We start from the raw sequence: 25,004 nt of genomic DNA, 5'->3' as shown, positions 1-25,004 counted from the left end.
CTTCCCCATGTCTGCCGGTCCTGAGCTCCTTGCGCCCCGCTTCAGTGACAGCTTCAATCACTGGCTGCGGGGTCCTCTCTGCGCCCCCGGCCCCCTCTCTTTCAGCTGTGGGGGGCGGCTCCGACTCCCCAGGCCTCGGTGGGCCTTTTCCTCCGGGTTCCCGCCCCAGCGCGGGCACTGGGCCCCGGCGGCACCGCCCACCTGGCCAGCGCCGCAGCCAGCGCCGGCGACCCGCCCCGGCTGCCGCAAGCGAGCGGCCACTCCCCGGGGTGGGGTTTCGGCTCTCTCCCCCTCTCCCTCTTTGCCTTTGTTGCGGTGCCCTCCGGGACGCCCCCCTCTCTGCTCCCCCTCCATGCCCTGGGGGCCCGAGGGGTGCTCAGCGAGGGACCGGCGCGGAGAGGGGTTCCCGAGGCGCCAGGACGCACGCGGACGCCCCGGAGCGGGGCGCGGGAGAAGGAGGGGGCCGGGAGCCGCGGGGGCCGCTGCTGCAGCAGGGGGAGGAGAATGGGGAGGAGCTGGGGGGCAGGCATCGGGGAAAGAGTGGTCTTAAGGGGCGGCGAGCCCAGGTCGGATTTCCTCCGAGGCAGGCGAGAAGCGCCGCTCCCACCTTGGTCAGAGCTCGCTGCCGCCGCCGCGCCCCGCGCCCTCCGGAGACCGGGACGGGACCACGGTGAGCGCGGGCGGCGGACCCCGCCGGGCGCTGGGGGTGGTCGGCCGAGGGGTGAGCTCGCGGGACCCCAGGAAGTTTCCCGGGTCGGCGCGGGCCCGGCGCCTTCAGTCTCGCTCTGTTGTCTCTTCCGCAGATGTGGAAACGCTGGCTCGCGCTCGCGCTCGCGCTGGTGGCGGTCGCCTGGGTCCACGCCGAGGTAGGCGAGCGGCGGGGAGGTCCGAGCTCGGGCCCTGGGGCCGTGAGTGGGTGCCGGGCTGGAAATAGGGAGTTTCCATACTTGGGGTAGAGCAGGGATCAGGCGCGCGCGGAGCAGAAATGCTACTTGGGAAACTTGAATCTCAAGACCAGGAAAAGTAGTTTGGGGCGATTAGCGGGAGCCCCACCAAGACCAGGAAAAGTAGTTTGGGGCGGTCAGCGGGAGCCCCACCTCGCTAATATGGACGGAGAGTGGGGAGGGGGAGAGAGGACGAGCGGCCGATTGGGACGGAGGCGGCGACAAGAGCAGCAGCCGAGTTCAAAAAGGCGCCTTGAGTTCTTTCCTTCCCATAAGAGGAAATTGAGAAGAGTTGGAGACTTTTCTCTTCCAAGTCTGTCTCCTTCGGGGGGCCGGGCGGGGGGAGTGGGGTGTGGAGTGGAGAGAGGCGAAATCTCAAGAGACTTCTTTGGGGGCGAAATAAATTTTTTTATAAAGTGAGATTGTAAGATTCTCTGGTATCTGTTCTCTTCCTTATAAAGAGCCTTCGGTTTTGTGTTATTATCCGAGCCGTATAACGGCCTTTTAAATCTAAAATTTCCCTTAAACTAGCGTTGTGCAAGTTTGAGAGGTCCAGTACTCTGCTCTTTGGGGGCTCAGCGTTTCCAGTTAAAAGATTTCAGCGCTTTTTTTTTTTTTTCCATAATGTTTTCTTTTCAACTCCAGTGACCTTCCTGAGACATTACAAACAAACCAACAAACCCTGCGCTCACAAGCCCTTCCATTAACTCAAAGGTTTATGGACAGAAAATAAACAATTCTGAATTCCCTGGGCTCTAGTCTCCAGAAAAGTGAGGTCAGAAACCAAACATTTGATAATTATGGCAGGAAATGTGGAAGGAATTAAAAAGCATGAGGGAGAAGAAATGGAATGTACATTACAAAAGAAATAGCTCCCTGGTGGGTGATTTTTTTCTCCCTCTTTGAATTTTTTTCCTTCATATAACAGCTTAGCCCCACCCTTAGCATCAAGGTTTGATTCTGCCCAGAAAAATCATAAAAGCATACAAGCTCTTCACAATTAAAAAAAAAGTATATATATATATATATATATATATATATATATATATATATATATATATATACTACACTGAACTCATGTAATCAGGAGCCCTGGTGGCATGGCGGTTAAAGCGCTTGGCTGCTAAAGGAATGGTAGGCCGTTGGAACCCACCAGATTTATAGCCTTGGAAACTCTGTGGGAGCAGTTCTAGTCTGCCCTACAGGGTCTCTATGAGTCAGAATGAACTCTGCAGCAGTGGGGTTTTTTTTTGGTTTCTACATTGTTGGTTGAGGTGGAAACCAAGCATTTTTGTTGTTGTTGGTCGCCTTTGAGTCAGTTTTGACTCATAAGTGACCCCATGTGACAGTAGTACTGCCCTCTAGGCTGTAATTTTTATGGGAGCAGATTGCCAGATCTTTCTTCTGGGGAGTGGCTGGGTGGGCTTGAACCACCGGCCTTTTGGTTAGCAGGGGAGCACTTAACCATTGTGCCGTGAAGACTCCTTAGGCTGTTTTTACTATTAGTGAAATAAAAATAGCTAATATTTATTGAATATCTAATATGTGTATAATAAAGTCATGAAGACATTATATAACTTATCCATGTCCCCAGCTAATAAATGGTAGGGGTGGGATTTGAACACGGGCAGCTTGGCCCCAGACCCAGGCTTTTAACTACTAACCCTACCACTTCCATGCACAAAGGCTTAACATAAACCCGTTGTCGTTGAGTCGATTCTGACTCATAGTGACCCTATAGGACAGAGTAGAACTGCCTCATGTGGTTTCCAAGGAGCAGCTGGTGGATTTAAACTGCCAACCTTTTGGTTAGCAGCCCAGCTCTTAACCACCGAAGCCACCAGGGCTTTATCTTTTACCCAAATACTTATACCAGACATTGCGTTACCTGCATTAAATGCAACATTTCTTTTTAAAGATCCCCAAACCCTATAAGGTAAGTATTGTTATCCCCATTTTACAGAGTAGGAACCAGGTTTCCAGAGATCGAGTAACTTGCCCAGGGTCACACAGCTAGTGGGTATTGAAGAAGAATCTGAACCCGCTCCCTCTGCCTTTGGAACGCGTCTTGAACTCCAGCCCTGCATCTCATTCACTTTGTTTTCCAGGGTTTGAATTTGAGGGAGGGACTCCCATCACTGGCTGAATTTAGCCCCGGTGAAGGGAACACTCCTTCATCCCCTGCTGTGGCTCTCAAGGCAGCTGCAGCCTGGTGATGGGTGATGGATGAGGTGAATCCCTTTGGTTTTACACCAGTCTGAATTGCTAGCTAGTGTGGGAAATCACTCTGTGAACTGGAATGCAAACATGAGGTGTGAGGAGGCTGTTGGTTCACCCACCGCAAAGCTGTGTAGCCCCAGGTCTATTTTAGACAGCCTGCACTACACTCCCAGTACTTTGCAGGGAAAAGCTTAGCTCTCGTAGGAAGGTCCTCCAGCATCAATTTCCTGCTTGAAGTAGGAGCATCAGCTCCTCTCTCTGAATTCCCAGGGACAATCCATGGGGAAAGAGGCAGAAATGGAGAAGTGCTGAGGCATGAAAACTGAGGAAGTTGGTACAGAAAGGAGGCTGTGAATTCAGGCTGTGTGGAAACAGCTACAATCAACTGAGTACTAGACGGGATCTAGGGTACATTCCATGATTCTTTACCCAATGATTATTATCTTTTAATTAATCCAGGGTCTTGGTTTCTGAACCCAGTAACATTAGGTGGGTTTTTAATCCAGGTTTTAATAATAATAACCCTTTAATAGTTAAGGAAAAGGTAAAGTAACCCTCTCCATATGAGACTTGTAATTCAGATGTTACCTTAAGCATTTTATCTAGTAGTTAATGGTGCTTGGCTAGAATTCTGTTTTTCCTTGAAAGCTACAAGAACATAGAGAAAACACAGTCAATAATGATATTTATGGTATTTATTGACATGAATACGTTTTAGCAAACTTTAGGTCAGCTAAACAATTACAGAGATACTGATGAATTTTTCAGAAGTGAAATTTGGAAAATCAGTCTGTTGATGCTTTTTATTTAATATAAGCACAGGGATTTAATTCAGCAATTTTTTTAATTGACATAAAATTCATATTATGTAAAATTCACCATGTTAAAGCATACAGTTTAGTAGCTTTTAGTACATTCACAGTGGTGTGCAACCATCATCCCTTGTCTAATTCCAGAACGTTTTCATCACCCCCAGAAAGAAATGCCATACCCATTAAGCCGTGACTCCCTCCCCCCAGCCCCTGGCAATCAGTAACCTGGTTTCTGTCTCTAGATCTACCTGTTGTGGGCATTTCACATCAGTGGAGTCATACAATATGTGGCCTTTGGTGTCTGGCTTCTTTCACTTAGCATGTTTTCAAAGTTCATGCATGTAGCAGGTATCAGTATTTTATTGCTTTTCATAGCAGAATAATATTCCATTGTATAGATAGACCACATTCTGTTTACCCGTTCATCAGTTAGTGGACACTTGGATTGTTTTGACTTTTTGGCCATCATGAAGAATGCTGTTGCGAACATTCATGTACAAGTTTTTGTTGGAACATGGATTTTCCATTAATTGAACATTTTTAAAAAATGTGGTTACCTAACAAATCACGTTGCTTTTGAAGAAACCAAAGGCTTTGAATAGTAGACCTCTAGAATCAGAGGTATCCTAAGATTGGGAAAAGGTGGTCTTCATGGTTATCAACACTGCCAGTCTATGCAAATCCTGTTTGGCTAGATTCAAGACACTATTAACACATCTCATTAAGAAGAGCCTTACATTGTTTTGAATGTTTTCAATGGTCTCCCACTTATTTGGCCCCTCAGCGTTGCTTTTCTTATTGCTTACCCTCTCTCTTACCTCCTTACCTACCGACATAGTCCTTCAACCAGCCTCCATCTTAATTCTGCCCCATCCATCTGAGCTTCTACTCATGAACTCCTTACGGCAGCAAATCTCATCTTGAAAGGAGTGCTGGGGGTGGGTACATGTCTCTAGAGGGGCACATATTAACACCTGGGTGAGAGGAGTGATGGGGCGAAGGGTAGGGACAGCAGCAGGAGTGCTTCAGCTGCCACCTACATGACCAGTACGCATTGCTGTTGAGTCGATCCTGACTCTTGGTGACCCCATGTTTGTCAGAACTGTGCTCCATAGGATTTTCAGTGGCTGATTTTTTTCGCAGGTGGATCCAGGCCTTTTTCTGAGACTCTGGGTGGACTTGAGCTTCCAACCTTTCAGTTAGTAGTTGAGCCGGGGACTCCACCAATTACGTAGCTAGCGCATTTCTAGGTTCTGTTGGGAGGTGCTGTGTAACCCTGCTTACTCTCCCCTTCCATCCCTGTGCCTTTGAGAATGGCTGCAGTTTCACCGAGAGGTGTTGATGCTGGGAGGCATTGTGTGGAGTCTGGGTAAAGGTTGAGAACCCAGGCATTAGTGCGTGTGCCCCTTGAGTCTCAGTGGGTGGATCTCTGGGGCCACTCTAAGATGTCTGACTGGAGGAGACCCTGTGGACCAACTGCCCGCCTTGGAAAGACTGCCTTGGCAAGTGCCCAGGCATTCCCCACCCACTAGGTGGTGGTTTCTGCTGGCACTCTGATTCTCAGCATTCCAGGTCTATCAGTTCATCATGAGAAGTCACATGTTCAGGGGCCTGATTTACAAATCTGAACACTTGTTCTAGTGAGGGCTCACACTTCAACCACAGACTATGAGTGTATCACCTAAGATAATAACAAGGACAAGTATACAAACAGACATACCCCACTTAGCTCTGGGGATGCCGTACTAGAAATGAAATTATTAGGGCAAAGTCCCTCCAAAGCCACATTTCTTAAGCTCTTTTATACCTTATTATCAACATCACAGTGACTCAGCCACTAGGGGTTTTACTCGTTTATGTGGGCTGTCTGCATTCTTTAGAATTGTTCTAGTGGTAGATGCAGGTAGGCCTGGATCCTGACCCACATCCTCTGACTCTCCTCGAAGCTGCACCAGAATGAGGATTTTAATACCCAGCTTGTACGTCAGCTACCCTAAAACAATCTCTTGTTTGTTTATCCTTGGGAAAATAAACTCTTTGCTGTAACTCCAGAGATCACTGTTGGAAATTAGGATGTTCAAACATAGCAGGAACTCTGCTCTATAGCCAAAACCAGTGGGCACACACCCAGCAAATTGAGTCTCTGGCCATTGGAACTGTCTTTAGGAGGTAAGCATGTTACAGTTCCATGGAAGTCTCTGGACTGGGTGATGGAAAGCAGCAGTCAGTTCCCAGGCTCGCAGGAACAAGTTGGGCATGAACTGAGGGTCAGAGTAGGGGTTGTGGGCTACAGTGGAGGTAATGACCCTGGAGAAAATGTCCCAAGGAAGAGGAAGATAAAGTCTTCAAAGTCAGTGAGGCAGAATGAACACGTTTCCAGGAGAACAGAGAAAGCAAAGGCTGAGCTGCTGTGAATACCAGTGGTCACGCAAGAGAATTGAAAATGTCAGGGTTTCTTTTTTCTGCCCTTCTTCAAATTACTGGATTTCCCACCAGAAAGTTTTTGGTAGTTTTTCATAGATACAAATAACTTAGTAGTGTTTAGTAAAAACAAATATTACTAGCTTAATGACACCAGGGATTATAGGGTACAAACAAAACCTTACACTGGATGGGTTTATTTTGTGAGCCAGGTGATTAATGTCCTCGGAGGGCAAATGCATGCTTCCCTCTCCGGGGCCCTTTCCTGGCTCCTGTGGCTTTGGCAAGGAGTGCTTTCCCCACAGTGAGGCTTTCCTGCACACACCTTCCCTTCACCGGGCCCTGAGCATCCCTGAGGGCTCTGCAGGCCCAGCATGCCCTGCACACAAGGCAGAGGGATGTGGGGTGCAAGACATGGTCTCTCCCCTTGGCTGTCTTGCATTGTACTGGTGAGGTAGGCTGCGACATACAGCCACATGGCGAACAAGTGTCTTGCAGTTATTGTTGCATTAACATAAGGCCTCCCTTGATTTTTAATTTTTTTTTTTTACGCTAGTAAAATGCATGATTCTTTAGTGTCCGGCTTGATGAATTCTTACATTTGGACTCACCGTAATCAAGATATACAGTGTTTCTTCCTTGTTTCTTTATTTATATTGTGATGGAAACATACACAACAAAACACTCCCCAATTCAACAGTTTCTACATGTTTGATTCAGTGACACTGATAACATTTTCATGCTGTGCAACCATTTTTGCTTTTCCAGATTCTACCACCATTAACATAAACTCAGTGGCCCCTAAGCCAAAACTCTCCTTTTTCCCTTCTTTCCCATCCCTGGTAACCACTTTGGTATCTATGTATTTGCTTATTTCATATAAGTGAGATCATATAGTATTTGTGCTGTTGTGACTTAGTTCACTCAGCATGATATTTTCAAGGTTCATCCATGTTGTGGCATGCTTCAGGACTTCATTTCTCTTTGTGGCTGGGTCATAGTCCGTTGTATGTCTTCCCTGGGTTTTTAAGAATACAACTTTGTCTTGTTTTTATACTTTAAAAGCCCATCCAGTAGGTTTGAATGGAAAGCCTGGTAGCATAGTGGTTAAGAGCTACGGCTGCTAACCAAAAAGGTCAGCAGTTTGAATCCACTAGGCACTCCTTGGAAACCATATGGGGCAGTTCTACCCTGTCCTATAGGGTCGCTATGAGTTGGAATCGACTCGACGGCAGTGGGTTTGGTTTTTGGTTTTAGTAGGTTTGAAAGAGCTAACTTGACTATTTTGTGGATAGATAATCCCAGGCTCATTATAATCTCCAATGAGAAGCTAAAGCAAGGAAAGAAACTTAGATCATTTTATTTGGCCATTTTGCCCTTATTATTTTTACGTGTGTCAGTCACATTATTTATGACAGCTAAACTTAAAAGCAGGCTAAATAGCCAACAGGAAGAGCAGCGTTAAGTAAATCATGACACACTCATGTGCCACTGAAAACTATGTTTGCAAAATTTTTTAAAGCTCTGGGAAGGAATTATGATTTAATCTTAAGAAGTAGAATCCCCCCCCCACCCCATACCTTGTCCTGACAACTGGATAAAAATGTGTACACAAGTGTGACAAAATGTGTCACAAATGATCTTCAGGTGGTAGAATTATGGGTAACTTTATTCTTTGCTGTAGTTTTTTCAATATTCTCTAAGTTTTTGCATACTTAATTTTCATATTTTTATCAGACAATAATATTCATTTTTTACTTTATTTAAGATAGCGTATGTTACCGAAAACCAAACCCAGTGCCGTTGAGTCGATTCTGACTCATAGCAACCCTACAGGACAGAGTAGAACTGCCCCATAGAGTTTCCAAGGAGCGCCTGGCGGATTTGAACTGCTGACCCTTTGGTTAGCAGCTGTAGCACTTAACCACTACGCCACCAGGGTTTCCATAGCATATATTAGAAGGGTAAATTTCTTTTGAAAAAGGAGGGAAGTCAGAAGAATCCTTATGATTTCCCTCATGTCAAGACACTGGATAGAATGCCCAGGGAGCCGAACTTCCAGCGATTGGTGGCCCTTTGCATTGTGTAAGGAGAGGATGACGGGGACATAAAGTTGTACAGCTAGCCACCATTGCTTCCCCTTCAAAGAATTATCAGACCTGATCAACAGATGTGTGAGGTGTGCCCACTAGACTGCAGGCAATACAAGTAAGTACCTTCCAACACCATGAGGTAAATGACCTGCTGAGATAGCACAAACCAGGCATACGTGTCACCACTATCCTCTCCCTTACCCATAACAGACATCGCTAATCAATCGTGGAATTCTTTCCAGCTGAGTCTGGAGGAGGTTTGAAAATCCTTCTCAGCAACGTTGTAGGCAGCCACTAGCAATCAATTAAGTCTGTATGTGAGATGAAAGCTATTTGCCATTCCTGCTGGAAAAATCAGTCCATTTGGCAAGCACTGACATATCTTTAGCCAAAATTAAAGTGATTAGAAGGCAGAGTTTGGGACTGTATGAAAGACACAAAGACAACATGGGATAAGAGGTAATAGAACTAGGGTAGCAAATGGATGAAAATGTCAGGAAACCAGCACTTAACAGTTTCTGGCTCAAGCTTCTAAATTCTTAATTTGAATCCAAACACCTTAAAGAAAGCCAGATCCTCTCATGCTGGGCCTCAACAAAAATATGATAATGAGCATTTTCTTGGCTGTTCCGGTGGAGTCAACAGTTGTTCTTGCTGAGGTCCTGAGAGCTGCTGCTGCTGTCGTAGATAACGGCCTTGGCTTTTGCGTTAGCAGTCATCTGGCAATAACTTCCTGATAGAAAGCTCTTTGGGTAGTTGGAGTACAAAATATACCCTAAAAGGCCGCATTTTCTGTGGTGGCTGCAGGATTTCTGTGTAATCTCTTTAGAGACTTTTTCTATGCTCATTTGGAAGCCGTCACCAATAAGCTGTTCCCAGAATAAAGTCTGAACTTAGGGTCCTAATATGTCCCCTGAATAATCCTAGATATTATTGTTAACCAAGCTGTTGCCATAGCAAATCCTGGGATACATGGAAAAAGCCGTGACATATTGCAGGCCCAGATGTGTGTGTGTGTGTGTGCACGTGTTGATGTACAGAAGTGCCAGGCATTGTGCTAGCCACTTGGCACATATGTTATTGTTAAGGACAGGATGGGAATAAACAGCAGTACCTTATAGGTCCCTGTCCTTAAGGAGCTCCTACCACCATAGCTACTGAGCAGCTCAAATGGTGTTAAATGGGCATTAGGGACCAAATAAATGGCTTTACCGGAAGTTACTGGTAATTGTTTAGAAAACCTTGTCACTGGTTCAGAAAACCCTCAAATGGAGCAGTGGGATGGATGGCTTCTGCCTGCTTGGAATTAGGCAGCTCCGCTTGGGCAGCTGGAGCCATTTTTGTTCTGTCCACCATGTCCACCTGATCAGTGTGTCTATCAGGTGGCCGCTTTTTGTCAGGAATGTCACTTAAAATTGTGTCAGTTCCAGCAGTGCTGGTGTTTTTCTCTTTTCTCCCATTTTCATGTCACATGAGCCTTCCACAGAGTTTCTTTATTCTCTTATTCTTATATTTGGGTACCTCCAAGTCTGTTTTTTGACATGGACCCTGTTACATACAGAATCTTCTCATTATTAAAAAGGACTTTATAGAATAATGAGAGTCCTTGACCTGTACTTAGAAGTCCTGGGCTGCCCCTTTTTAGCTCGTAAAACCTTTTTAAAGTCTTGTGATACCTCTGACTTGCTGCTTCAGTTAAGAGTGAGGGCTTTGGGTAGTAGACTGGGCTGAATTCTGGCCTTGTTTACCTGTGAGACCTTGGATAAGTTACTTATCCTAAGTTTACTTTCCTCATCTGTAAAACAGAATTGGCTCCTGTCTATCTGAACTCTGCTATCAGATAATGGAAAAGGTTTGTCTGATGATGGCATAGAGTCAACACCAAAAAGAAACACCCAAAAGAGCTTGAGGGACCCCAAGAGATGAAGTACCTCTTGCCCTAGTAGTAGTCCCCTAGTGGGGACTGACATGGAATGTTTTTGAGTGGAATGATTTCCACAAGGGAATTCTTAGTTTACACATAAACATCTGCTGCGGAGTGTCTGTATTTGTACAACCCGTGCACTGGCTCAAGTTGTTTTTCCACTTTAGTGATCTACCTTTGAGAGGAAGTGTCTTATAGTGGTTAAGAGCCCAGGCCCTGAAGCTAGGTTACCCGAGTTGAAATCCTAGCACTGCCTTTACTAGCCATGTGATCTTGGAGAAGTTACTTAACCTCTTTGGGCATGTTTCCCCATCTATAAAATGGCCCTAAAACAGAGGACCCTGTAGATGGGTTGTCAGAATCAGATAAGGTAATACATATAAAGCAGTTGTAAGAGTGTTTTGGCACCTAGTGCTCAGTAAGTGTTAATATTGTTATTCTTGTGGCATTGGCTGTTTATGGGAAGACCCCCAAAAGCCATTAGGAGGGAGAGATGTGTGTGTATGTGTGTATACACACGTGTGTGCCCACCTATGGCATGTGCACCCCCCCTTGCCTCTCTTTTTCCCCATTCCAGAGGTTTAAGTATCATGTTCTGTTTTAAAAAGAAAACTCTGGGTATTTATATGGTGGTTACAAACAGTCAGTGGGCCCTTTGGCACCCAGGATTTATATCAGAACACTTGGTTCTAAGCGAATCTCACCTTCACATTTCTTCGAGATAGTGTTTCCTCTGAAGACACAACTCTTTCACTCCTCCAGGAAAAGAATTAAGTCCTTATTGAGCACCTCTGTGCACAGGCAGTGGGATTTGCAAGCCAGCATGGGTTCTTCCAAAAGATAGGGTGGATGAAGGGAAGAAGTGGAAAGAGAAGAACAGTGATAAAAGGCGAAAGAAGTAATAAAACTCCTGGAATTTTTCCACAGCTAGTTTTCCCCCTCCCATGTCTGTCCTTACATATTGGAGTTGGTCACCAGGTAGCTTAGGTTTTATGGGGGTGGTCATTTTCATATATTCACACTGTACTCACAACCCTCATAGCCCAGCCTGAATTCTAAATTTTGGGTTTGGAAAATGTGATCACACAAAGGAATATGTCCCTGTGCTTTCATTGTTTAAAAAATACATACCATTTATTGTGAAAGGGTAGAAAATTTTCCTGGAGCAGACTGGGATTTGCCCCCTTGGGAACCAGGGCACCAGCTTCTTGTGTTTTGCACACAAACCCTAAATCTGAGCTGCCGGCTCAGGGCTGGCAGCCAGTTCTGACTCCAGGCTCGCATGACCACCATCTCCCAGGCCCTGGAGCGAGGTCTGTTTGTTACTGCCTTTGTTGCTTTTTGCGTTCCCCTACCTTGTCATCTATTCTTTCTCTTCTTCCTCCTCCTGCCATTACAAAGAGGCCATCTTAAAGTTTGGGGGCTGCATTAGGAATTGGCAAAACATCCATGAACCACCATGTTCACATTTCATGCCAAGATAAAGTTGGACAGTCCTTTTCTTCCTTGACAGATATTTTACTGTCAAATTTGTACTTCGCAGAGATACACAGCTTTGCAAATATTCATGAGGTACATTGAAGTCTGTTATGATGATTGTTATGCTCATATTCATCTGTTTAGTAATTATTGAGCACTTACTGTGTGCCAGGCACTGGGCTGAGTACTTCTTCAGACAATTCTTCATATAGACATATCTTTATGGTGATGTCCATGTTCAATAGCATTGATTCATCAGATCCAAAGCCTGTAAAAATTGGTTACCCACTTTAGATGAAGGGAAAGACAGCATACAATACAGGGGAGGTCAGCACAACTGGACTAAACCAAAAGCAAAGAAGTTTCCTGAATAAACTGAATGCTTTGAAGGCCATCGTGGCAGGGGCAGGGGTCTGGGGACCATGGTTTCAGGGGACATCTAAGTCAATTGGCAAAATAAAATCTATTAAGAAAACATTCTGCAACCCACTTTGAAGAGTGGCGTCTGGGGTCTTAAACGCTAGCAAGCAGCCATCTGAGATGCATCAATTGGTCTCAACCCACCTGGATCAAAGGAGAATGGAGAACACCAAGGACACAAGGTAATTACGAACCCAAGAGACAGAAAGGGCCACATGAAACAGTGACTGCATCATCCTGAGACCAGAAGAACTAGATGGTGCCCGGCTACAACCAATGACTGCCCTGACAGGGAACACAACAAAGAACCCCTGAGGGAGCAGGAGAGCAGTGGGGTGCAGACCCCAAATTCTCTTAAGACCAGACTTAATGGTCTGACTGAGACTAGAAGGACCCCAGTGGTCATGGCCCCCAGACCATCTGTTGGCCCAGGACAGGAACCATTCCTGAAGCCAACTCTTCAGACATGAATCGGACTGGACAATGGGTTGGAGAGGGATGCTGGTGAGGAGTGAGCTTCTTGGATCAGGTGAGCCTTCGAGACCATGTTGGCATCTCCTGCCTGGAGAAAAGATGAGAGGGTGGAGGGGGTTAGAAGCTGGCGAAATGGACACGAAAAGAGAGAGTAGAGGGAGAGAGCGGGCTGTCTCATTAGGGGGAGAGTAATTGGGAGTGTGTAGCAACGTGTATATGGGTTTTTGTGTGAGAGACTGACTTGATTTGTGAACTTTCACTTAAAGCACAATAAAAATTATTTAAAAAAAAAAAATTGGTTACACACTTACTATAACCAGAAAGGATACAAGTGAAGAGACACGTCAGGCAAGGTCTGGAAGCAGTCGCAACATGAGGCTTTTGTTGTCGCCGGGGATGTGCCACCCCTACCCCTGCATGATGTCCTCACCAATCCCAGGAGCCCCGCAAAAGAGGTTGCACAAAGCCTTGATGCGTTATTTTCTTTCATCCATCTGGGACAAAGTAGATGTTCTCAAAGTAAACTCAGTAAAGGAAAGTAAAAGGAATCACAGCCTGCTGTCTGTCAGCACTGAGTTAGTGTTGGTGTCCTCGAGGGGCTTGTATTGCTGTCCAGGGGAGGAGGCAGACGAGGACACAGGCGCAGAGCGGTGCAGTGTGATCAGCGTGAGGTTATGGCTGAGAACCTAACCCAGCACTAGGGGGTTCAGGAAGGTTTCCAAGAGGAAGTGACCCACAAGGTAAGCGGAGAAAAACAAGACAAGAGGAGAGGGAAAGAGCCTTATCTTATTTAATTCTTGCAACCTTATGATACAGTTATTATAATTTTCATTTTGTCTGTGAAGAGACTGTGACTCAGAGAATTCAGCTAGTTAACCCAAAATCAGCCAATCACCTAGTTAAGCAGAAAAGACAGGATGCAAACTCAGGATTTAAAACCTCAAGGCAAACACTCGATGTTCTAGGCCCACCGTGTCTTTATTTCAGAAAGCAAGTTTCAAAACAAACCAAAGACATTTTTGCTTGATAACATGGACTCAACGGGCCTGGCCATTTACCTCTTAAAGTTACAAGTTATATCAGTTGTTAAGTGGCCTAAGTGCCTTGGTTGGCACTTCAGGCCTGGTCTTTCTGGCCCCATGACATGGGTGTGGGTGGTGTCAGCTGGATTTGGGTCCAACATTATGACCAGCATTGGAGTGTAGTTGTTACATTAGAGCGTTTGCAGCATGATGTTCGGTGACTCGGGGTGTTAACAGGCGGTTTCTTTGCCCTTGAGATGTATTCATTCACAACTGTTCCACATTAAATAAAACCAAATTTTGCATGACAGCTCTGAGTTGCTGGGCATGTTCATCTCCAGCTAAGGGGGCGTGTGGGGCTGACTTCCATCCTGCACTCTGCTCTCCAAGCCACGTACCCTGCATGGGGCTTGTCTGCCCATGCAGAGGAAGGAGCGCCATTTTCCTGAACTCTATCAAGCTCCCCCAAACCCAACATTATCTCTGACTCCTGTGATACTTGTTAGGCTACAGTGGCACTTTCTACATCTGTGCCTTTTATACATAGATTTTATTCAGTCTTAACAAAATTTTCATAATTTTATGCCCTTCATTAAATGCAAGTTCTGTTTTTGTGGATTTTCCTCATGGATAAGCTAAGAAGATACAAATGGAAAGTTTTAAAATCTGTTCTTATTGCATTCACAGTGTGTTACTTTTGGCTCTTGCCCAACCCATTCTAGTTTGGGAACTGTGATTCCCTAGGAATTAAGAAAAGTATTCATAGCTTCCCTCTGATGGCTGGATTGGCCCCCCAGCTGAATTCTAGTGCCTGGGAAGAAATGTCTTAGACAGAGCAAACCCCCAGCCTGGAGCCTGGCAGAGAGGTTGTATCGTATGTTTGCATTTGCTGAACAAAAAGTAAGAAGACTTTCCAGCTTGCTCCCCCTCTTTCCTTGCAAATCCCCCCTCCCACTCTGCTGGGAGAGGCCGATTAAAGTCTAGACAGTGTCTGCTTGGCGCCACGCCTTTTCAGCACAATCCTCAAAGTTCTGCAGCTCTGACTTTGGTCGCCTCTCCTCACTCATTTCCCTCGGTTTCTTAGTCAGCCTTAAACTGTCTCAGGGGACTGGCATAAGCCACACACATAAGAAGCAGCTGAGTGAATTTATGAGACTGTCAGGATTCAGCTGCCTCGAGGGGTTCAGAGTTGAGAAAATAGCAGTGCTGGCTGAGCTGTGGCTGAGTTTACGCAGACCCCTGAAGTGAGCTGGCTTCAAGCAAGCCTGCATTTATCCAGCAGAGATGGGCGGGGGGTGAATAACCCGGGGCAGACAGGCACTCCAGGTAGTGAGCCCCCTGCCTCCCACTGGTAATATGAACTTGGGCAAGTCCCTGGCCCCTCATCTGCAAAACTGGGGGTTAGAGGAGATGAGTTCAAAGACCCAGCTCTGAAACTCTGTAGGCAGTCATTAGGTTGGATTATCAAAATAGTCTACTTAATGGAGTTAGGACATTTGATTAGCTCTAGTCTTAATTCGTGACCCAAGGAAGGGCAGTTTGAAAGAGAGGCTGGCCCAGGAATGGGAAGAGAGAGATGAATAAAAGTAGGAGTCATTTTGTGTCCCTGACCTCCTCCTGCGAGCGTTGAGTACAATATAAACAGTACGGCGTGTGGTACCTTGACAGTCTTTATGCAGGAGGATCCCCAGTGCTGTTTACGGAAAGGAATTACTTTATTTTCCACTTCAGAAACCAACTGCTTACAGCACAGGGTGAAAAATTATGGATACTAGTCCGTTGGGATTGAGCAAGGAATCTTTAAAAAAAAAGACAACGAAAAATTTCAAAGTGTGCAACTTGAGTTTGTATTGAACTTATTAAAAGCAAAAGAAAAAATCTTCTGATCTTTGTAAATACATTTTCTTTTAAAAATAATGATGTGGTATTGCAAAAGACTTATAGAAAAGTTGTCTGAAAACAATGTAGGGACCCTAATTCCATTTTTTCTGGAACCCTGCTTTGCCTTCTCACTGTGGTTGTTGCCAGCCTGTGGCCTGGATTCCCTGAGCAGGTACTGATGAAGTTCTCACCTTGGCCCCCATGCCCTGCTCTCTGGATCAGTTCAAGGCTCTCACTACAGCCTGTGGGCACAGGTCTTCCTTCAGTCACGACCTCAGCAGTTAAATCAAGTGACTTACCAGGGTGAACTCAGTAAGGAAGCAGAGGCCAACATGGGTGTTTCAGTCGTGTTTACATCCTGGTACCTTGCCTGCACACCAGTTCCCAAATCCTACCCGATAATCCCAGTGTGATAAACTGGGTTGACTGCTGGTCCTGAATGGGAGACCAGCCCCATGTTACATGCACGAAACGTTCTTTCCTCATAAGGGTGCTTTGCACAGTGTCAGGATTAAATTAAAATTGGCTCTGTGTCCCAGGATAGTCTGATTCTATACCCTTCCCTTTCATCTCTGCACACACACATTGCAACAAACCAAACCCACTGCCATCAAGTCGATTCTGAATCATCGCGACCCCATAGGGCTTCCCAGGCTGTAAATCTCTATGGAAGCAGACTGCCAATTCTTTCTCCCTTGCAGCCACTGGTGATTTTGAAACACTGACCTTTCGGTTAGCAGTGGATTGCTTTAACCACTGTGCCACCAGGGCACACATTGCACACAGAGTTAAATTTTACCACTTGGAGAACATGACCGCCAACCCATAGCTCAAATAGTGAGATTACCCTCATAAAGACAAATTCCTGTGGGAACCAGTGAAGAGAAGCAAAAATGTTACTACATTTTCCTTAATTTGACTGTTTTGTTTTAATTTAGTTCATTACTTGACTTCTGTTTTGCTGCTCTGGTTTCTTTCTGAGCACATAGACCAGTGCTTGTTCTTATACTTGTATGGTTAGCCTGTTAACAAGCATTAACTTAATAAATATGTTACTCATTCATTTATTCATTTTTTACCTCCTTTCAAAAATAAGTTGTATGTTTTCCCTCTCAAAACCCATGGTCAGCATGCCCTGTTAGCTTCTGGAAGGGTTAGACTGTATTTTCGGTTATGAAGAGAGACCCAAGTTTGTGGCAGTCGCAAAATGGTTGGGGAACTGAAAATTCTTGGTGACTCTCACCAAGATATCTGGCACATCTCAATATTAATATGGAATTTATATAAACAGACTGTCTATCTGAGCAGCCGAAAACTATAGGAGCAGAAATGCAGATGTCAGCGCTAAGCATAGACTCGGACATGCCTGAGTCCTCTTCACGGTCAGGATCCTGTTCAGGAGGGCCTGGGTGTGCCTTCTGGATGGCCCAGCCCCGCTCTCAAAAGCTGCTTTAGAATGGAGGCAGATAATATGCTTATCATTCACAAAAGCTCAGAATGTTCAGCTTCATATCTCCAAGGGCATCTCCTCCTTGGGTCTTCAGCGGGCAGCTGGTGCTGTAATTAATTGGGGCAGGCTGAGGCTGACATCAGAAGCAGGAAATTCACCTGGCTTCTCCTTAGCGTCTTAAGAATTTTTCAGGGGTTGTGGTGCAGTGAACTACCTAATAGGGCCCTTCTAGCCATAGTCTTTGTAACTCACCAAATGACTGAGTGGGACTATGCAAATAAGGTGCTTGTGGCCCACCAAGGGGAGTAAACAGCTTGCTAATAATGTGAATAAGATGCATGGCACTCTTTTGGGGGTGGGACCATGCAAGTAGGGTATATGGAACCCTAACAATGGGAATGCACAGTTTTGCCATCCCGCTAGGTTTAAGGGGGGGGGGGAATATAACAGGAAAGACAGAGGGAGAGCTGTAACCCTGAAGACCTCGAGAAGCAGCAACAGCAGTGGCAGAACCAAGAGACAGTGCATTGGGCTTCCTGGCCATGGAGAGAGCTGAATGCCTTTGGGCCAAGGCTTGCTGGTGGAGTGAGGTGCCTCCAGGCAGATATTAATGGAGCTAAAAGAGCTTTGTAACACTTGTCTGAGCAGGGCGGAGGCTGAGGGGCTGAGAGGCGAAGGGCCAGGGAGAAGCGAGCCTGCTGGCACGGCTGGGAAGAGGCTGTCCTAATGGAAGAACTGTATCCTCTGTGTTCCTGAACCTGAATTGTAACCTGTTATTGTGAGTATGGTCTGTGAGTGCCGTGTCGCCATTGCAATGAATTGTCGAACCCAGCAGGGAAGTAGAGAGTGCCATGGGAGGACAGGTGGTGTCAGAATTGGTAAAGATGGCAGAGAGAGGAGGCATGGCTGACCTCAGACTCATAGGAATTAGCTGTGGGCTGTTGATGTTGATGATGAATCTCTCCCTCTTGTGAAGTTAGAGGTGATCAGACGCCACGGACATGCCATTCTTACAGGCATGTGTCCATTTGTTTTTGTTTCCTCCTCTTTCGTCCCTGTCATTTTCTGTCAGCCGTCCTTTCTTATCCTGTGTGGCTTTGGTCTCGCCTACAGCCACACACAGAGAAGCAGACTTCGTGGTTTAGCAGTTGGTTTTAGGGGGAAAGCCTTTCCCCTTGTTGTAATTGGTGCCCACATCATGTTCAACAAAAGAATAATTTTCTGCGTGGCACCAAGGGCTGGCGAATGATCACAGAAAACTGCAGCTCGAGAAACACTTCAGGTGTGAGTTCATGTTCTGTTTCTCCTTTTCACTTTCTGGGCTGATGAGATTATAAGGGAGGATGGGACTGGGAAGTGTTTGGAGCAGAGGCCAGGCATTCAACTCTTTGTTAGACGTCAGATACAATAAATTCAATAGTCACCGCAGAAATTTTATTTCTTAATGAAATTTCCTAATCTCTTTGTGGGCCATACTTAAAGAACAGTTTAAGCCTTAATAACTTTATATCTAAGAAGTATAATTGGAAAAGATTCTTGCGTTTTTCTTTATTTTCTACAAAGAACAAGTATAGTATAACCTGGATGTTAACTTATAAAAGTTGGCATTCTTATGTTCATTACGTGCCCTAGGTTAGGTACTCTTTTTAAAAAAAAAAAAAAAAACACTATGGTGATGATGTGAAGTCCTATAAGGACAAGCAATTGTTGGGAATTACTAACTCCACTGTGTCACTCATTTTATAATTTAGGAAATTGCATTTTTCCTCTAAATTTCTCTTGCACTTTTGATCAAATAGAAAGCTCTCATTTCCTGCTTCAGTTGCTTCCCTGAATTGCTATGTGAATTATAGAGTAAGTTGGGTTCCTTCCCAGTGGCTGTATTTCAGTTGGCAGATTGGCCTATTCCTCCGGGTAATGCTATCATTCTTTTGCACAGTGTAAATGGCATTGTTATTTAATGACTGTAATTATTCATATTAATAGTGGCCTGGAACATAAAGACCTCGCTGATCCCCAGTGATTTATTGTTTAAGTCCAGGTAAAACCTTCTCTCCATCTAGGTTGGTGAAATGTGTGTGTATGTGTGTGTTTGCTTCCAGGTAGCTGATGGCTATTGCAGGCTCTAACCTGGCTAGTTTGTGGGCTCAGCTGTGACAAAAGCCATATTCAGAAAGTCATGACGTTCTCTTTGAGGGAGAGACAGAAGTTAGGGATTCTAAGCCCAAGGAGGTTCAAACCATGTGATGAACTGTCCCAGAATGGTTCTTGCCCTAGAAATGGCCAGAGCAAATAGGAAGATGGAAAATAGTGATGAGGAGGACCAGAGGAAGGGAAGGGAGGCAGTGATGGGAGTAGCAAACTCACCGTTAATGGTAGTGGGACAAGCAACAAAGATGGGGTGATAAATGGAAGAATTTCTGGTCTTTATCCATGAGCAAACACTGCTGATGCTATATGATCAGAAAAGATAGATAATTCTTTTTGTGAAGTGAATGTATGATCTCTAACCAAAACTCAAAAGAGCAAGCAATAACATAAAAGCTGTAAATTAAAACAGCACCTGTATCTAATGTGTATAAGGGAAGGTACATAAAGTACCTTCCACAAGGAAAGTGTTCAGTAAACAGTAGCTGCTATTATTATTGTCATTGTCCTTGTTATTGGTTGAAATACCCAAAACTCAAACCTATTGCCAATGAGTCGAATTTCAACTCATAGTGACCCTATAGGACAGAGTAGAACTGCCCCTATGGAAGCAGACTCCCACATTGGTTGAATACCAGGGAATAATAGAACTACAGGCAGAGATGAACTGAGCCTAGATCTGTGTTTCTCAAACTGTATTGAGTGATGTAAATATGTACACTAGGCTAAATGGTTTCTTATCTGTGGGATTTTCAAAGCTTCACAATGTATGCATGTGCATTATTTATGACTTTCCAGGAAGAAAGTATAATAAACAGTGTTTCCCAAACATTCCACCAACAGAACACCTTTTCAAAAAATACCATAAATATTTAAAAACTAGTGTTCCACGGAGCACTTTGAAAACCTGGACCAGTGTCCATCAGCAGTCTGTTTATGTTTGACCCCAGTGCTTAGTGGGCTTGCTGAACTCACTTCCTAAACCACTTCAGTTTTATCAGGAAGGCCTGGGACAGACTGAGGGGAGATTGGCCTTCTAGCAATGACTCCTGACTAGACCATAGGCATGGCTGTGTCTAGTCTACCTAGAACTGGCTGGGGTTTTGGGGGTGCCAGCTTCAAGTACCCAGGTCTCTTCTTTTTGATTCTTCATGTTCCATCCTCCCCATACCCAGATGACCAGCAAGTCCTGTTGGCTCTGCTGTCAGGCTCCTCCCACCTCTCCAGGGACTACTCTCTGCCTCCATCACCACCACCCTAGTCCAAGCTACCGTTCTGTGCCTGGATTATTGCAGGAACATGCTAATTCTCCCCCTTTTCACCCCTGCCTCTTTGCTGTCTATCTCCCCACACAGCAGCCTGAGTAATATTGTAAAACACAGATATGATCATGTCACTCCACCGTATAAAGTCCTCCAGAGGCCCCCAACACATTAAGAATAATATACAAACTTATCAGTGCCAACAAGGTCCTACACGGTCTAGCCTCTGCCTGCTTTTCCCGGCTTACCTCACGCCCCCTCCCTGTTGGACCCTATGCTGCCATGGCCACACTGGCCTCCTTTCTGTTTTGAAACATAACAAATTCCATCCTGCTTCAGGGCCTTTGTGCTTCTCTCCTCTCAACCTTCAGGTCTCAGCCCATGAGAGCTTTCCAGAACCACTTGATGCAAGTGGTGCCCTCTCCCTGAGATGTCTCTGCCATAAAAACTCTATATTTTTCCAGGCGTTCATCATAATCTTGTTACTTTTTTGTTCCTTTGCTGTGTGTACTCCTTCAGGGCAAAGACCCTTCTGTTTCGTTTACCATTGAAACCCCAGCACCTAGAACTGTGCCTAGCATATAGTTGTTAGCGGCCATTGAGTTGGCCCCGACTCGTGGTGACCCCATGTACAACTGAACAGAGCACTGTCTGGCCCTGCGCCGTCCCCACGGTCGGTTGCGGATTGGACTGCTGTGACCCATAGGGTTTTCGTTAGTTGATTTTCAGAAGTAGATTGCCGGGCCTTGCTTTCTAGTCCATCTCAGTCTGGAAGCTCTGCTGAAACCTGTTCGGCGTCATAGCAACACGCAAGCCTCCGTTGACTGATGGTGGTAGCTGCTCTTGAGGTGCGTTGATCGGGAATCAAACCTGGCTCTCCTACGTGTAAGGTGAGAATTCTACCACGGCGCCACCACTGCCTCACGTAGCATATACTAGGTGCTCAATAAATTCTTGTTAAATTAATCCACTGACCAAATGGCTCATATGACACGGTGTTTAGTGTCCTGCCTGTAATCTTGTATCCTGATCATCACTGGGCCATATTCTACAATTATCTTGTGCCCCCGGGAAGAGGGCCCACAGCGCTTGCCCATCAACACTTCGCTTGACCTTGGACGTGTAGTAATCAGATGCCTGGATTCTGATTCTCTCCAGGTGAAGTTGGAATTTATCCAGGGACTAGCTGAATAATAAACATTTTCATTCTTCCACGATCATCAATTCTGATATAACTGGGCACTGTTCCCAGAGGAAGCTAACGTCCCAGGGAACATAAGATAAAGCATTAAATTCTCTTGTGGGTGATTCCTTGCCCCCAAGTCACAGGTAACTTGATCTTCTGACCTCTGCTGAGTTCTTTGCTTTTTGGGATCCTTTTTACTCACTCTCTCTCCTGGTTCATCTGAATAGCAACTGTGATGTCTGTCCTCAGTATGACTGAAAGAAGTAAAAAGAAAGGTGGCCAGTGCCGCTGGGTTTATACATTAAAACCTCAGAGGAAAAGACGTCTTTCTGGGGAAGTCCACCAGTAGCACAGTGATCAGCATGGGGCGGGGTCCCTGGGAGGAGACCCCCCCCCACCATGCTGCAGCCTTCTTTCTAAGTACTAGCCCTTACATCTGGTCCAAAGACTAGTTAGTTCCCTCACCACAGCATATTGCCCTACTTCTCAGTGGAGGTGGGGTCCTTCAGGGTAACCAAGAGCAGCTTGATATGTGGCATTTCTCTGGTGGTGGTTAGTCAGTTAAAAATAAAGAATGGAAGAGCTTTGAGGACTATGCTGCTACACTGTACTTGGGAGTGCTTTTACCGCAAATGACAATCTGTTTTTGTGTGGGGCTTCTAATGCCATCCTTGGGGAGAAACAAAACGAGCAGAAAAGGGAGTCTTTGTGCATTGTTGGCTCTGCTGGAGGGTCTCCTGGGATCTGAGTCTGTCAAAGTAGGGGGTTTTGCTACAATTGAACAGAATACCTGGTGGTTTCTCATTGGCGGGTATCTGCTCAGCTCAGGCCTGATTGGCCAGCACAAGTAGGTTTTAAGGCTCCTTCCCCCCTCTCCCCCCCAGCTGTGACTTCCCAACTGCTCCAAGGAAAGAATGCAAGGCAGGAATGTCTCAAGAAGACAGAATGTGTATGTTTTCACTGACTTTACTCTTATGGCACTAAAATTTGTGTGTGAGTAAAATATTGAAAGCTGGAGGTAAAACACTTTAGCGGTTGAGACAAGATAGTGAAAAAAAAAGTTTGAAAAAGATATATCCATAGATTTCTATGTAAAAAAGGTAAAATTAAAGTAGTTAAAAGTCAAAAGTTTAACTAGCAGTTTAAATTACAGCTCAATTAGCCATTTATCGTTGTTTCATGGGCTAAGCCATACGAAGTCCTAAAGGCAGGAGGTGGCAAACATTTGATCTTTCTGATAGAGGAGACTTGAAGGGGGATGTGACTTGTCCCACGGCACCGAAACCAGAGCCGGAATGAAGCTGAGGTGAGTTTGCAGTGGCCACAACCCCTGCCTATCTCCAAAGAATGGCTCTTCGTTGCTTCAGATTCCCGCTCTGAGATTCAGCCCAGCCTTGGCCTTATGTTCAGAGAGTATCTATTAGATTGAATCATATATACCACTTCTAAAACATTCCAAGTTAAAGACAGCCTTCCTCCTACTTAAACTCCTCTCCTCAGTTCAGTTCTCAGTAATATGTCTAAACTCAGAACTCATTGTTTAACGCTGTGTTGTCCACCACGAATAGCCACTAGCCACACGGGGCTCTTGAGCACTTGAGATGTGACTAGTCCGATTTAAGGTGTGCCATATAAGTATAAAATGCACACCAGATTTCAAAGACAGCATGAAAAAAAGGATGTGAAATATCTCATTAGTAATTTTGATTCCATCAATATTTTGGATATACTGGCTTCAGTAGAATAAAATTAGAAAAACCCATTGCCGTCAAGTGGATTCCGACTCCTAGTGACCCTATAGGACAGTGTAGAACTACCCCAAAGGGCTTCCAAGGAGCGCCTGGCAGATTCGAACTGCCAGCCTTTTGGTTAGCAGCCGAACCCTTAACCACTACGCCGCCAGGGTTTCCTTAAATAAAATAGGTTATTAAAATTTGTTTTACTTGTTTCTTTTTTATTTTTTAATGAGGCTGCTGGAAAATTTTAAATCATATGAGACTCACATTATACTTCTGTAGGGCGGCTCTGCTGTAGACACTTGTCACTTAACCGTACATTGCCTTGAGTCATGTCTTACTGCGTTGTGTTGCTGTTAGGTAAAATTCCATGTTTTTATGCCCTATCTCCTCACCTAAACTGTAAGCGCCTTAGGGACATGGACTTCCTTGAGTCCCCAGCCTCCAGCATAATATTTGGTATTTTGTTGCTTGATTGCTCCATATGGTGCTTACCTGTTTGGAAATGGGTTTAGTGTAATTACACCTTGGAAAATGATAAGAAAATGCAGAGAAGTTGGTGTTTGCAGGGTTGCTTTTTCAAAGGGACTGATTTTTGATGTAGTTTTTAATTTGCTCCAGAAAGATGAATGTTCCTCTAAACTAGATGAACAAAATCCAGGGAACCTGCAGGTGTGCCAGAACTTCCTGACACACAGGTCAGGCAAAGAGCAGCGGTGTTAACTGATGTCTACAAGTTGTAAGGAGCCTCAAGGTGTCACCCCAAACATCTTGGAGAAATTCCACATTTAACTTGGAGATTTGCACCCATCTGGGTATGTTGTTGTTGTATGCTGTCGAGTCAATTCCAACTCATAACAAGTAGAACTTGTTATGACAAGTTCTACTCCTGACAGAGTAGAACTGCCCCATAGAGTTTCCAGGGAGCACCTGGCGGATTCGAACTGCCGACCCTTTGGTTAGCAGCTGTAAATAAGGCACGTTGTTTCCAGTGGCTCCCAACCTTAGCTGAGGTTAAGAGAAGAGGGCCACCACCAGCCATGTTGCCAAGTAACTGCCAAGAACTCTTACCAGATAGCTCTTGGTTCCCAAAGTCTCTGAAAAAGTACTGAGGGTTACACCTGGGGGCAGGGGAGCCCTGACCCTTTAAACATCCTACAGGTTTCTAACTCAGCTTGTGGTCGGACCACTTGTTCATAATTTCTAGACTGGTTATCTTATGCCAAAAATACAGTCCTTTCTGCTGGTTCCCTAAGAGGCTGGCTTACCCTGGGTTTCACGACCACAGAGTCCCTGAGCCACCATTTTCGGTTCACTTTCTACAGCCTCGGGAACACTATGGAGTCACTATGAGTCGGAATCGAGTTGGTGGCCGTGGGTTTGGTTTGGTTTGGTTAAGGAATGTGTAAGAATGCACCCCTGAAAGCCTCCCCTATCCAGAGGGAGATCTATTAGTATCCCTGCCATAGAATGGTCCTACTCAACTGCCCACATTATTGCTGTAAACAATTCATAGACGACCATATCCTTTG

At 45.3% G+C, this 25,004-nt stretch overlaps 1 protein-coding gene across 1 annotated transcript in view; it reads left to right on the top strand.

Annotated features, from left to right (window-relative positions):
• The first annotated feature begins 528 nt into the window (after positions 1-528).
• FSTL1 (follistatin like 1) overlaps positions 529-25,004 on the top strand; it is a 62,119-nt gene continuing 37,643 nt past the window's right edge. The window contains exons 1-2 of the mRNA XM_049877431.1: positions 529-670; positions 804-866. Of these exons, the coding sequence (XP_049733388.1) occupies positions 804-866 (63 nt within the window). The 5' untranslated portion in view covers positions 529-670. The remainder of the gene's footprint in view (positions 671-803; positions 867-25,004) is intronic.

The sequence above is a fragment of the Elephas maximus genome, chromosome 1, assembly GCF_024166365.1.
Source record: "Elephas maximus indicus isolate mEleMax1 chromosome 1, mEleMax1 primary haplotype, whole genome shotgun sequence".
Taxonomy (NCBI): domain Eukaryota; kingdom Metazoa; phylum Chordata; class Mammalia; order Proboscidea; family Elephantidae; genus Elephas; species Elephas maximus.
This window is presented reverse-complemented; position numbering and strand designations above follow the sequence as displayed.